At 37.9% G+C, this 15,187-nt stretch overlaps 1 protein-coding gene across 2 annotated transcripts in view; it reads right to left on the bottom strand.

The window, feature by feature from the left end:
• The window catches only part of LOC112158861 (cryptochrome-1), a 41,543-nt gene that overhangs the window by 12,971 nt on the left and 13,385 nt on the right, over positions 1-15,187 (bottom strand). For both annotated transcript variants that reach the window (XM_024292501.2, XM_024292500.2), the window contains exons 3-9: positions 9,397-9,505; positions 8,457-8,599; positions 8,125-8,309; positions 5,344-5,432; positions 4,428-4,568; positions 3,009-3,320; positions 2,321-2,472 (exon numbers count right to left, since the gene is read on the bottom strand). In XM_024292501.2, coding sequence (XP_024148269.1) covers positions 2,321-2,472; positions 3,009-3,320; positions 4,428-4,568; positions 5,344-5,432; positions 8,125-8,309; positions 8,457-8,599; positions 9,397-9,505 — 1,131 coding nt within the window. The remainder of the gene's footprint in view (positions 1-2,320; positions 2,473-3,008; positions 3,321-4,427; positions 4,569-5,343; positions 5,433-8,124; positions 8,310-8,456; positions 8,600-9,396; positions 9,506-15,187) is intronic.

Genomic DNA, 15,187 nt, shown 5'->3' with positions numbered 1-15,187 from the left:
AAAAAAATAAAATAAATTCTGTTTTTTTTCTTGCGTTTTTAATTTAAGTGAATCTGCTGCAGCAGGGTGTATTTTATTTTGAAAGGAATGCGTATGTATATAAAAATAAATAAAATAAATAAATAAATATAAAATAAAAATAAATAAATAGATAAAAATGACACATAGAGAAAAATGCATTACTGTTATAATTCAATTATATAAGTATTTGAAAGCTACATTTTTTATTAATAAATAGCTCAATAGTCAAAAAGACATAAATAAATTGTATTCTTCTAAACAGGAAGTGAGATTTTGTGGCTCTCCCTGGTTATTTGGCCAGTAAGAAACTGGTCCAAATGATTTTACTTTTTGATGGTATACCTTTAAGCGTTTTGACACTTTATTCTGTTTGCCTACAATTTTGCATTTTCTGTAACAATTTTGAGTTTTAATTATTTTTTTTTATTTTTTTTAGCATTATCTGTTATATTAAAAACATTTTTGGGGGTTTATCAGCTACAAATCATTTAGCATTTTGGGATCATTGAATAATTTTGGCTTCTTGAATTTCTCTAATACATTTTCTTGAAAAATCAATTTTTTCAGCACAATTTTAGCTTAGTTTGTGACATCACTTAGCATTCTTTAATGTAAAACTGTTGCTAGTTTAGCATTTTTGTAATAATATCACAATCAAATAATTGCCTTTTTATGTTGTTGCTATATGCAATAATTTTTTAAACTAATTCATTCATGTTAGCAATAAAATATTTCGCATTTTTACGTCATACTTATTTGTATTCATAAAATTAGCGCCAAGCATTTTCAGGTTAGTTATTGCTACTTTTTCAGCTTTAACTAACATTTTATGAAACTTTTAGGACCTTCTTAAAGCTAGTGTAGCATTTAGCATTTACTTAGCTTAAATAAAATTCAACTTTAGACATGCTTTAATGGTTTCTGGAAGAGTTTACTAAACTTTTAACTCCTTAGATGCATTTTTTAAGGCGATGCATTTGTTCTCTTGTTGGATGTTGTTACTGCTATAAGAGTGTGTGGGTGAAGGGGTGATCAAAAGCCACCTGCTGCTCCAGGTCCACCTGACCCGGCAGGGCTGCATTTACCTAAGCAGAGCACCACTGAACATTTCACAAAGGGCCGGATGAGGGGCTTTGCCCAGCGCCTGGACAATGGACCGGCTCGCGTGGCACGGCACAGGTAACGAGTACCAGCGCCAACCGTGCAACACTGCGATGGCAGAGCTACAGCTGGTCCAACGCCTCTCCTCACTACCCTCCGGGGAATGCTTCATAGCGCTCTACCCAACAAATGCAGGCGAGGCGTTTGCATTTCCCTACCAAGCGGTCAGAATCCCTTTTGACGAAATGAGACGCTACCGAGTCACAAACCTTCCCAGAGGGTGCTGCTGGGGCGCGAGCAAGTCACGTCCCTCAGGGTTGCACAGATGAATAAAGAACAAACGGTCACCGATTTCTCAACTCGATGCCCGACTGCCATCCAAGGCAGCCCCGGCTGGAAGCCTGGGCTGCACCTGGGTGGGAGTGCGTGAGAACAGCCAATCACCTTAAAAGCAAACAGGTACAATCCACAAAGGGGAGAGGGATAGCTGAACTTTTCCCCCAATCCCCCCAAGAAACAGATGAGCCAAAACACAAAGACAAAGCCACATTCAGAAAATGATTTCATCTTCACGTCTGCAGTAAAGGTCATTTGTCAAAACAATTACACACCTAAAGATGTGTGTACTCACAATCACCAAACATTCACAAAGAATTAAAAAAAGACACGCAAAGAGGAACAAGGCGAACATTAAAGTTAATACAAACGGAAGACCTGATTCCAAAAACTAAAGTACGGAAGTTGTAACCAACAGAGAAATGATGGCAAAAAAAAAAAAAACATAAAAAAATGAAGGGAGGAGTTGATGGATGCTTTTTTTTATATCCACTTACCAAGAAATCTGGAGGCGCCCTTTCTTCCCTCCATTTCTCCCTCCTTTCAGCAGCTAGATTAAACATGAAAACTCATATAGCTGTATGTGTGGACCTCTGAGTGACGGAACAATGTTAATAATAATTGTGTGGCACTAACATCAGCTTCATGAAAACAAAATCTGGTGTTTATTTTTTGGCTAAAATGTTTTTTTTTTCTTTAAGTTCCCTTAAAAAAATCCTGTTCTGAGAGTCCATAAAAATCTAAGATCCCTAATTTTCTTCTATGGATCTGAATGTCTGCGGTGCAGAGCAACAGAGGGAAGAAGGGCGCCGTCCAGGCTTGGAGGTGGTCGCCAATGGGCGATGCCAGGAAAAGCACCCACCTGATGAAGTCCCCGTTGGGATCAGTGCGCCGGCCGAAGCCCACGGGGCAGTAGCAATGGAAAAACTGCTGGAAAAATGAACTGCAGGACAGCCACATCCAGCTGCCTGCGTTCACGCTCCAATCTGCATCCAGAAGTAACTCCTCAAATACCTGCACAAGCAGACCATGGATGAGAACGTGTTTCTGAAGGCTTGTCTACTTCCAGTTAAAGACCCACTCCGATCATCTATTTAAAAATGCTCCCAGAGGTATTTTAATTACAATTATGCTGTTTTTAGCTTAAAAAAAAAAGCGGTCATTTGTAAGGACATATTTTCTGCTGAGCAGAACGAATTCTCCTCTGAGTTGAGGTGTAGAGTTGAGGTGACAGCTGCCAGTTAAAATAATATTTCTGAACCTGCTTCTTTGCTATGAAGTTCATTCACTTTCTTTTGTGTGCAGGTAAATCGTTGCTCCTCTTCCTTAATCTAAAGAAAAAAAGGGGGTGGCAGTCTATTTTCTGCCCATTCTTTAGAAAGACAAACACAAAAAACTAAATGTTTGGAGCAAAAAGACTGTGAATATGTTGTCTTATTGCTTGAAATGAGAGTTAAAATGTTAAAATGTATATGTGAAAATAAACAGTTCCACTTTTCCCTCATAACTTCCTGTATTTGTTGAACTATTAAGTGTATTGTCATCCCCACCTTCATCCCTTCCTCCCAGCTGATCCACAGGTCCCCTCTGGTAAGGAAGCAGGCCACAGCGTGTCTGGCGAGATGATGGATCCAGCCCTCCTGCCTCAGCTGAGTCATGATGGCGTCTATCCAGGGGAAGCCTGTCCTAGCCTCCGCCCATTTGGCGAGCGCCTCCGGGTTTCTGTCCCAGGGGATGCGAACACAGATGGGGTTTCCTTCCATCTTGTCGAAGCGTGGATTGTTGGTCGCTGCGGTGTAGAAGAACTCTCGCCACAGTAACTGGCCGTACAGGGAGAGTGGAGGAGAGCTGTTCTTTTTTACCTGAGAGAAAACGCAGAACAAAACAGAAAGGATTTTTAGGAAAACAGGAAGGAGGTGTTCAGAAACTGGAAGTTTCTGTTGTTCCTGGAAATTAATGTATTTACTTGGATTAAAATAGCATAAGAACTTAAAACCCTTCATGGAAAACATTGGATGTGTTTCCAAATATCAAAGAAAAATAACAGTCTTCAGCCAGAAACAACTAGTAATGGACATTTTTTTTTTAATCTAAATGTATTTATTTGAATGAGGTTTGGTGTTTTGCAGCTTTGACCTCCATATTTGACTAAAATCAAAGTCATATCCAGATAATGTTCTTTTTCTGAATCCCTTTGGAGCAAAAATGTCAAGTTTAGCGGACAAAAAGGAGCCTGCCCTCCAAAAAAAAGTTAGCTGCTGCAGACGATAAAACAGGTTCAAGAATTTAGATCAGGGTGAATAAAAAAAAATATTGCAGAATCAAATGAATATTAAAAGAAAAAACACTCCTCAATAAGGGGAAAATGAAGGAAACCAATCATCCAGAATCTAAAAGCTTTTAAATTCTAGTTAATACAATTACTCTTCTTTTGGTCTAGTTTAAAATGAGACATTTGTGAGGTGTTGTTAGCAAATACTGTATATATACTTAAATTAATCTATTTTCTAAAACCAGATTTTTTTTTTTTTTAAAAACAAAACCAGATTATTTTGATTAAGTTATTGGCAGAAAAAAAAACAAGATTTTTATTTTTTAGAAACATTTTTGAATTTTGAAAAGAAAAAAAAAACCCAACAAAAGCAGACAAATTAAAACATGAATTTTAATATTTTTTATATTATATTATATTATATTTATATTTAAATTATATTATATTTTGTATATATAGTTTTATATTGATGTCTGTTTTTGAAGTGTCTTTCAAAAGAAGCAAAAAAAAAAAAAAAACAAAAGAAAATCACGGATGTTTGTGTCACAGAGAGTCTACATGTATAAAAAAGTAAGTATAAAAAATAATTACGGAAATAAGACACTTGATTGAATGAGAACTCTGTTCACAGAAGGAAAACTGGAGTGGATCACGACTAACACCTCATGCTACTTGGTGGCGTTGTGGACGAGCTCACCTTGCGGTAGAGGTCAGTGAGCTTGAAGTAGAAAAGGCGACAGGAGAGGCAGCCGAAGCGCAGGTAAGGGCTGAGGCCAGTGGGGCTGGCCAGCAGAGAGTTGGCGTTCATTCTTGGACGCTCAAAATTAGCCACCCAAGCCTGAGGAGAAAACATGACAGAAACCTTGAGAGGAGGGAAGGAAAAAAAACATCAGCAAAAATACACTTTAGGTTTCACATATTTGCAGATTTTTTTCAGTCATGAGACTGAAAATGTGACCGGTTCGTTACAAAAACTTAAGACGCTTGTGTGACATTTTTGCTTCTGAAGGAAGTGCTGCGCTGCTGAGGTGCATCTCCGCACCGCGGAGCCCCCTCTGGAGTGCGGAAGGACCCTGCATGGAATGGCGGGGGCGCGGATGGACTCTCCACGAGAGGAGCGCCCATCCTCCACAGCAGGTGTTTATTATCTGATTTGGGAGGAAGGACATGCTCCTGATTTTAACTCTTGTGCATTGAAACGTAAGAATTACACTATAGATAATTGAAGTTCTTTCTTTATTGTTGCTCCCATTTGCTTATAGCTGTACAAGTTCCTCTACGACGTTTAAAACTTTAAGCTACTGTTCAATGTTGGAACAACAGCAATTAACATGCACTCGTTTTCCTGTGCTACAGTAATCTGTTATTATCTGTTGTGATGAAGACTAAATTCTGAGAGTTCTGGTGATTACCATAAAAAAAGAGTCAAAATGACAGAGAAAAAAAGACATAATCTAGATCTACTGTGATATAAATTTTGCTTGCAACATAAGACTTAAAAAAAACATTTCGTCCAAACTAGATTTAAATGAAATTCCCAGAGTTGAATCTTTTATTTGTTCTTTAAAATACCTTTCTTGCAAAACATTAAAACAGGAAGTTGCAGTACTCACTTTTCTCTCCAGATGGCGCTCTATCCTGGTCAGAGCCTCAGTCTCTCCTCCGGGCCACACGGCTGATGGCAGACCCTCTGTGTCAAAGCCTGAAAACATTCACCTTCATCATCATCTTCACCTCACTGGAATATTTACACTTCATACAAACAAGTGGGTCTGTTTAACTGGATGAACACTAAGATTCTCCTGTGCGGCTGTAGGGGGCGCTGCTGTCTGGACTTCTGAATGGAAACAGAACATGTGGACTGATAAGAAGCTCAGCCTGAAGTTAGCAGCAGTCATCTGCATTGGCATCTTTAGAGTTGAAGGCTTAAAGGGATCATGGGGTTTCTACTGAAGTTGCTTGTGTGAAGGAGATATTTGTGGTCAGCGTCCTGAGCTGCAGCTGCCAGAGGTCAGAGCGCCGACTCAACGGAAAAACCGAGTTAGATATTGAGTGGATGTGGAAAACGCTGCTTCAGCCACATCAGATAATGTTCAGCTACACACCACCGACACCTCTGTTTACCTCCTTTTTTTAGACTCATACAGTCCGACGCTCCTGATAAAAACGTCCCTTTGATAGTTTGGACTGAACTGAGTTTGTATTCCTGAAACCATGAGGGCCTTTGTGTTACTAAAAGGATTGGCAAGAGAAGAATTCAAGTTAGTTTTGTCTCATATGTAAAAGTGATATTTATTATTTATATAAAAACATCCAAAACTCAATTTTCGACCTGGGCAAACCCTCTTAACAAGTATTAAAAGTAATATTGATACTAATGGATTTGATTTTTCTGCACTTTTCCAGTGAGCTACAGATGTAACCCCAGCTGCCCTGGGGGCTCCAATTATAGACATGTTTATATTCATTTTATTACATTTTTGCAGTAACTGATGCAGTCTAATGAGAACGATTCCTTTCCATTCTGTATATTTTTAATCTGAGGTCATTTGGACTCCTTATACCTCTAACATAGTGATATTTTTGAGTTAAAAAAGGGGATTACAAAAAGATTTACAGAATTGTTTCCCTTTCGTATTGCAATTTTGAATCGGAAATTAATTGGAAACATCACACACTTACAACTGCTGGTCTTTAGGGGGCAGTATTGCTCAAAACAAACAAAAACCTAGACATGATGAGATGTTTTGGTTTTCTCCAAAGGACTTCCTGCTCTGCTGCTTTGGGTGAGTCCGCCTGACCCCAACATGGAAACTGAACCGCAGCAGAGTTTACTTGCAGGTAAAGCAAAGCTTTTGTTTTTAGATGAACCGTCCTTTGAATACTTGAAGAACATAAATCTGCCATGTGGGGATAGGGTTCACTCTGGTCCATGACTTTAAGTGATCAGCTTGCTTCACACATGTCAGAGGCAGATGGGTATAAGCTTGAAACCGTATGAATGAGCTGTGACAGTCTGTGAATGGAAACAGACATCTGCAGAGAAGCTGTAAGAACTTAACCTGATCAGTAATGAGGATTGAGAGGAGGTAAACCTCCAGAGAAAAGAGCAACAAGAAACTAAACAAATACATTAGGAGAGTCATTTTTGAAATGTCATCATAAAGTAACTGAATTAAATTTTTTACCACTTATTTAATTGTTTTTTATTTATAGAGGGCAGGATTTTCTAGTGTTTAAAGAAGCAGGCCATCTGTTAGAAACGGAAAATGCGCTAATTAAAGCTACAACCAACTGCTACCTTCAAGATCAGTCTGTTCTCAATGTCTTTATGTGTCTGTTTCTGACTTTTCATGTCCAAGTTTACAAAACAGTTTAAGAAAATGGTTGCAAGTGACAAAATAGTGAAAGGAAAAAAAACTAAAAGTTCCACAAATCTCAATGTCAGGGTGACATAAATCATATTTAAATTTGCCTGTTAAATGATCAAATGTTATCAATAAGTGCTCTTGGCTTGGTCTCTTATCTATAAACACTTTTTTTCACCTTACGATTTCCTAATATGATTTTACATATATATAATTTTAAAAAGGATACTACAGTTATTCCAGTATGGAACAATTAAGTGATTTTTAAATAAAGTTTTGAAGATTATCTTTAATTTTGACAATGTAGGTGAAATAAAGTACACTTTTATTACAAATAGTGGAGCCGGTTATGATAATATTCCATGTAAATTGTGCATTTTGTAGTACAAACAACACATTTGGCATGGACGTACCTTAGAATCCTCTCTTTCAGAAAAGCACGTTAGCCACAGGAAAATCCAAAATGGCGGTCATTTTTAAAGATGGCAGCAAATACACTTTGTTGTTAAAAAAATATTCAGTATCCATTTGCACTAGTCTCAACAATATGGGCTGTTCATTCACAAAATGCAGTTATTAAACTTGAGGAGTACCTACAGAATACTATTATATTTATGTTATATAGACATATTTATATTTAAGAATCTTGGATTTTCTTGTGGCTATTGTGCTTTTCTGGAGGGGATCCTATACATTCACGCCAAACTGCACAATTATTTTAATAATCAGCTCCACTAAAACATGAAAATATATCTGTTGTCTCTAAATAAAGTGAATTTTTGAATCCAAGAGAACATTTTGGGATGTAATGTAGATAGTTTTTGTCATTTAAGTTTAGAAACTGTCCTCAATGTCTGATGTGATAAATGGTCTGGGATGAAAGTTGTAGCTTCTCTTCATGTGTTGTGTGGTTTTCTGTGGGTTCCGTCATGTCAGGTTTACGATAAACAAAGTAACAGAAAGTTTGCATATTTTGCTCTGATTAAATAAATGCTGTCAACGTCTTTGTGAGGTTCTTTGTCTTACCAAGCTCCTCCAGGGAGGGGACCCCATATTTTTCCCCATGGTCCTCAGAGACGGGGGTCACGCAGCAACCCATTAGTGTGTCCGACAGCGTCTCCACGGGCATCTCAGGAGGGTCCAGGCGGCTGATGAGGGTCTGGAAACGCTTGTAGGTGAGAGGAGGCTGGCTGCCGTTCAGCTCGATGATCCTGCAGAGACAAACATCACAGTTTAAAGACCAATAGAACAGAAATTAAACCACTTATCCTTAAACCGCTACCATAGCTACAGGAACCAGGACTCTGATTTACAAAAGTTACTGAATTTCTCTCTGCCATCTCCCCATGCGGACTTACTTGTCCAGGTCATAGAGCGTGTGAGATATCTTCACAATGACCTCCACCCCAGCCTCCATGGCCAGCTTCTTGATGGCAGCATCTCGCTCCTTCCCAAACGGCTCTGAATCGTACTCGAAGGTCAGCCGTGAGATCTTCCACTCCTGAGAGACGAGGAAGAATTGGTTGGATAAGTTTTACAGTGTTGGCCCAGATTAGTCATAGACAGATTTCCATCTAAAAATGAAACGGTGTGCTTCATGTTCCTAGTTTTTGAGAGGTGTTCAGATTGAAAAACACCAACAAAGCTGCAGTGATCAGGGGAAATATGGATGTGAAAATTAGATTTCATTCATTCTCTGAGGGACATTTTAACAAGTGTTTATAAATTAGTAAAACTGGATTTTAAATAAAAATGTTTTATATTACAGTAGATTAAATTAGGCAAAAGCCTGGGCTAATGTTTGATCCATGATGTCTCTATTATTCATCAAACTTAGTTTACTGCTTCTTTTTGAGCTTCTTTTTTTCTGCTTGTAGTCCGTTTGTCCTGTTGTTACACCTGGACTTTGCGTTTCAGCTGCTCTGAGAGTTCTCATCTCTCTTCTCCGTCTCAGACCTTTGTCTAGTCTGTGCTGATTTTCCCAGCACCTGTTCATTGTCTGGTTTGTCGTCCGCTTTTGTTAGCTTCTATTCAACTTCCAAATACAAAAACACAAAGACCTTCAGCATGATCTGGCACTTTGAAACTGTTTTCCAGTGTTAAGAATCTCCTCGTGCTCCACTTCTGACAGCCGGTGCTTTGTTTTCATAATTGATTTATGGTTCTATAACATTTCCCCTGTTGTTATGAAAGTTTGCTGCATTTGTGTTGTCAAATCTATAGAGCGTGCTTTTTAAATCGATGTTTTTCTGCACACAAGCGAATCCTTTAAACTTGAAGCCGAACGACACGTGTTACCTTGAACAGCCGGGGAAACACGTTGGCTGGTTGGCCCCTGATGACGAAAAGGCGAGAGTTGAGCTTGCGAAGACTGGCGTCAAGATCCTCCAGACACTGAAGGAGAAACCTGAAAACAAAGAGTGAGAGGGAAAGCCGTCAGATTTGAGGGTTTCATTTAAAAAGTTTTTTTTTTTGCTTTGAAAACCTTCTAAAACATATTTTTAAACATTCTGCAACAACTTTGTTTCACCAGCATCCATTCAAGAGTCCAATCAAACAAATCATTCTGGTTATAAAACCTTTGGTATGAAAGTTTAAAGATAAACACAGGCGTTTCCGCTGTGTGAAGGTTGTTTGTGACGCAGAGCTTCCAATCATAGTTTCAGATGAGGACTTTTGTGACATCAGAGGCTCTGATACTCTCACACACTGACTTACACCTTCATTTTTACATTTGTCTGGTCTGGCCTTAAACCCAATAAAACACCCAAATGTCTTTCTCAAAAGTAACTATGAAATGAGCCACAACTTTTAAAGCAGAAACTGATATTCTTTAAAGTTTTTCTGTACTTTTGTTTTGTTTTTATTTGATATTTCACAGTTTATGATGCACAGAATGTTTTCATTATTATTGAAAGCCTCTATGTGGGCATTATAGCAGAAATCTTATCAACAAAATAAGAAAACATTTGCCTGTTTCCAAAGTTTTATTTGGTAAACTTATCTTTAATGATATGTACACTTTGTGTATTTAACTGAAAACGTTTAAAAACAATAAGATTACTGATGTTTTAGAGATTTAATACCATATATCTGATTCAGTCACATCAATAAAGTTGCTTTTTTTGATCACAAAAACATTTAAAAGAACAAGGTGGAACTTTCAATAGAAAAATGTTTTCATGTTTTTAACAATACTAACAAAAACAGTGTTTTATATCTTCATATTGACATAAAAAAAAACTATGTATTGATTTTAACGATCAATAAAAGCCAATCAATATTCCAAAGTCTTATCGTAAAAGAGGTAATTACAGCAGGGTCATCCATCAGGTCAAACGGAGTCAAAGGTTAACAGCAAATGGTTTTTCCAGAGGAATACCATAATCATATTGCCATGGCAACCCTCAACCCCTGGATTGCATGTTAAAATTTTGACTTTCCTCTCGGTGATCAGATTGGTGACCTGTACCCACCTTTACCCAACTATAGCTGGGTCACGACCTCAAGTGGGATTCAGCAGTTTCAGAAGAACTATGGCTGGATAGTTACAAGACTAAACCTCTTATCAATGAATCTTTCCAGTTTCACATCCGCCGCTGTGTTTAGAGGCCAATTGCTTAGATTATTAACATGCATTATTCCCCTGCAGCAGGTTAAACTGCTTAACATCTGTCTAGACTGCAGAGTCTGACCTGCTGTCCTAATCACGGGCATTCGGGTGCTGAGCACGGCCCGCGGCCTGCAGCTAACTTCTGTTCCCCTCTGTCTAAGCCCCGATCATTAAACCAAAATGGCCTCTCTGGCAGACAAAGCTGCATTTGCTCCCAATCCGCAGGCAGACATGCAGAGCAGAGGACGCTGAAGGTGGCTGCCCATCAGGTGCCTGATGCTCTTTTGTACTTAGCCTGCTGCCATGCACTATTTATTCTGATACAGATCTTAAACCAAAAGAAGTCATCCAATAAATTAATTGATTTTCCAACATTATAAGAAGTTTTGAAGCAGAAAAAACAAAACCTTGACAAAAAAATGACTTTTTTTTAAAGTTTTATTTTTTTTAAGTCAATTAAACTACATTTATAGTGTTGCAGATTCAGTTGAAAAAACTAACCCTGATTTCTGAAATAACTATCCTCATCATGACCTCGGTTGAAACATTTGCTTTTTAGGACAGGAAGTAGATCTCTGCGTCACACACAGGCGCTGTCTGTTGGCTGTGTGGTGACAGAACAGATGGATGTGGTCAAACTGCAGCAGGTTTTTTAAAGTTATTCCCCACTTAAAGAGAAACTACAACTGTAATATTGTCTTCTAATTAATGTGAAAAAAAAAATGTGATTGGTCGAACCACTTAAGTCCCCATATCATTTCATAAGTCCCACGTCATGATCTGCAGATCCAGTAACAATAACAGTCCAGCCCCCCAGCCCCACCCCTCTGATTGGATTTTTACATTTCAGCTGTGGGTGGAGTCAGACTCCAACTTCCCTGTTTGGTTACCCTTTAAGCTTGAACAATCAAGCAAAACAAATGTTTGATCTATTCTTTAAATTAGTTTGATGTCAAATTATTTTTTTGCTTCTTAAGTCTCAGTGTAGTTTGGGTTCAGTTTCTACACATTATTCTAAAATAAAACATTTAATTGGTCTAATTTCTTTGCTCAACTGCCTGAGGAGAATGAAAGATCTGGTTGAACCTAACTAAGGACTCCTCAAGCTAACACTAGTTTAAACATGTGATGTTAAATCAGGCATGTCCAAAGTTTAAATATCCAACAGCTCTCATGCTCCTTTCATAAAATCAATATAATTTTAGCATTTTCCAAAAACTGTGTGTATATTTCTCGATTGTGTTTCACTAAATTACGTTTTCATATTCACCATGAAGCTGTGCTAATAGACTAGACCAGGGGTAGGGAACCCTGGTCCTCGAGAGCCACCATGAGAGCATGTTTCCCAATATACCCTGCTCTGGCATGTTCTATTGGCTGGACACACCTGGACCAGGTAAATGGCATGGGTCCCTACTCATGCCTGATTACCTGGTCCTGGTGTGTCCAGCCAATAAGAACATGACAGAGCAGGGTATATTGGAAAACATGCAGGAAGGTGGCTCTCGAGGACCAGGGTTCCCTACCCCTGGACTAGACATACCATATTCAATTTGCTAACTGGGAAATAACCGTGTGAAAATTGGCAAATTGACAGAGATTTTGGTAAAAAAAAAAAAAACATTCAGTCTACTTTCAGGAAAACAGAAGCCAACACATCAAGAAGTCTAATTTTCTGATCACTTTTACCAGAGTATACACAGGAGTGTGCACGTGAGATTACATGTCCCTACAGACTTCATATCCCATTGACATGAATGCATTTCCACATCTGCATCCTACTGTGTTAAAGTTTAATGTTTTTGCACAAGGCAGCATGTGTGCGCACGTGGGTGTGTGTTTGTTTAATCCATTAAAAGGCTGTTTCTGGTGAGGCTTGTGTGCTTTAGATCATTCTTCCTCATATCAGAGCAGCAGTGTTTGAGTGTTAAACACACAGATACACACTTCTTCCTCTATTTCTTGGCTGCATGCCATGTTTAATGTGTATTTATAATGTATGTGTGCACGCGCGTGTGTGTGTGTCCTGTTCACAGGGACGTCCTTATATAACTGCTCCGGCCTACATCTATTAGAGCGGACTCACTCAGCTTCTACAGCACTATAACACAATCCCTTAGCCTAGTAACCTCATTCCTGTATGAAACACACACAAACACACGCACGCTCGCGCACACTTTGTGTTTCTGTCAGTGCAGGCGGCACAGTGCAGTAACAGCCTTTGGCTGCGAATGAGGGGGAGATCTTTAACCAGATAGGAAATGGAGAAACCCAATAACGTGCTGCTTTAAACGCTTCTTGTCAAGCTAGTAGAGAATTACCAGGGTCATCTCAACAACTGACCTTGGATTTGAAGCAACTGCTCACAAGTTTACACTCTGAACAAAAGCACATTTTCTGCTGTACTATGTCAGAATCAATTCAAATGAATATCTTTTTGTTTTTTACAAAGCAACAATCTTACAAACAGTCTTCTAGAGGAGCTAAGAACTCAAGACTAACATCAAACCAGGTAAAAGATGTTTTTACAATTGTTTGAATCCAAAACACTGAAAACACAAGGTGGTAAAACATAAGTAAATAAAATGGTGAGGATGCAGGTATTGGCTGCAGTTCAGCAGACTCCAGAGCACTAGGATCTGGTGTGAATGCTTTTGAAACCCCATAGTCCCCTCCAAAAGTATTGTTACCTACTGGGAAATAGAAAATACAGACAATTGGCAAAAAGTAGTACACTTGAAGTTTCATTTAATAAGCATACTCGAGTCCAGCCATTCTACTATACTGCATGTACAAATCAGGAATGAGGTAAATCCTTGAAAATAATTGAATATTAAGATTAAGATTTGAGGAAATGTTTTGAGTTGAAAACCATAAAACGATTGAATATTTTGATTGTATGTGTGTTAACAGTTTCTGGGATGATTTTAATTTGTGATGTTCTTCTTAATTCTCTATTTTAGTAAAAAAAATTGTGTTATTTCATACAGCAGGCTGTTTGATTTAGTTTTATATGCTTTTATAATATTGGGCAAGTTTGATATTCATTAAAGTGCATTTTAAAAAACTAAATCCCTTTATAATACTTTTAATGAGGAGATTTTTTTTATATTTTATTAACTTTAATTCGTGAAAAAATAATTTTTCGCCTTTGTAAAGAACAAAAAGTGATATGAAAACCCTTTTTGTGTTCTGTTTTATTGCATGTCTATTTTGCCATCTTCTTTTATTCAATTATGTGGTCAAATTGTTTTATTCTAGCTGTGTAGTTGTAGTTGTGTGTGTGTTCTTGAGTGATCACTAAAAAACAAACAAACAAACAAACAAACAAACAAAAAACAATGAAGCATGTACGAGTAGTGTAGGGAGAGTACTACCTGAATACTTTTTCAGACTACATTGGGAAGAACATTTTAAGTTCACAATATATAGATAATATATAAAAAGTTAACCTCAAATATACTACCTCACTTTTAGTATAAACTAAGTGTACACTTAAATAGTCTACTATTGGACTTTGAACTTATACATTTTACACTATATAAGACCTAGTGTAAAAAATAATGTTATCCCTCCTCAAGCTCGGTTCTAAAGATTAATAGCTCAGTTTCTATTAACAAAGAACTAGAGCAAATTGGATTTGCAATAACAAATTCACCTAATGAAAAAACAAAACGATTTAAAAAAACCCACATCTATCAAAAAAAGTTTTTGTGCTTGAAGAACGTGGTTTTTGAGGCTTATCAAAATTAACATATCTCGCAATACTCCAAAGCAAACACTTTTTTGAATTAAATGAGTCACATGAGCAACTACCTGAGACCACACCCAGCTTTGCAATGGCTTAGGCACTGCAAGCGGTTCCACAGCTTCAACCAGCTCATCAAGAGTTGAGCGTCATGCAGAATTGTTGGATTCACAGCTCCTCTGTAAAATCAACAACCACGATTTTCCATAATCGCGTCATCCTTAGCCGCTCCCACATGTAAGGAGCTTGTCGCTCCACAGCCTGAATGAGACGCCGACGTCTCCTTTGATAGATGATGATGACAGCTAGTGCCGGGGCAGAAATTTGAACACAGCTGCTCTAAATTAAAGTATTGTTCACATCCATCATCATGTTTTTGAATGACTTATTGGATGAGTTGGTTTGTGTTTATTGGGATAATGGAAACTGTGTAATTTCTAGAATTTTGATAATGTAGCCAGTTGACAACAGTCAAAATGTATTTCAGCATGATTCATTGAAGATTTCCTGGTATATGTAGGTCCAAAGTTTTTCCTCACCAAGAGGGAGGGTCTATGGGCTGGGATAACCAGTTTTATTTAGTCTGTTTAGTCTTTAGCTATTTTTTTCATATTTTGACTAATTTTCTCCATCTGTAAAATTACCAGCATGAAGCCCAATGAGGCAAATTTTCTTTGTGATTTTAGGCTATATAAATAAAATTGAATTGAAAGTGACCACAAGATTAA

Source organism: Oryzias melastigma, linkage group LG7 (genome assembly GCF_002922805.2).
Source record: "Oryzias melastigma strain HK-1 linkage group LG7, ASM292280v2, whole genome shotgun sequence".
In the NCBI taxonomy this organism is placed as follows: domain Eukaryota; kingdom Metazoa; phylum Chordata; class Actinopteri; order Beloniformes; family Adrianichthyidae; genus Oryzias; species Oryzias melastigma.
Note: the sequence above shows the minus strand (reverse complement) of the source record. Positions and strands in the feature narration are given on the sequence as shown.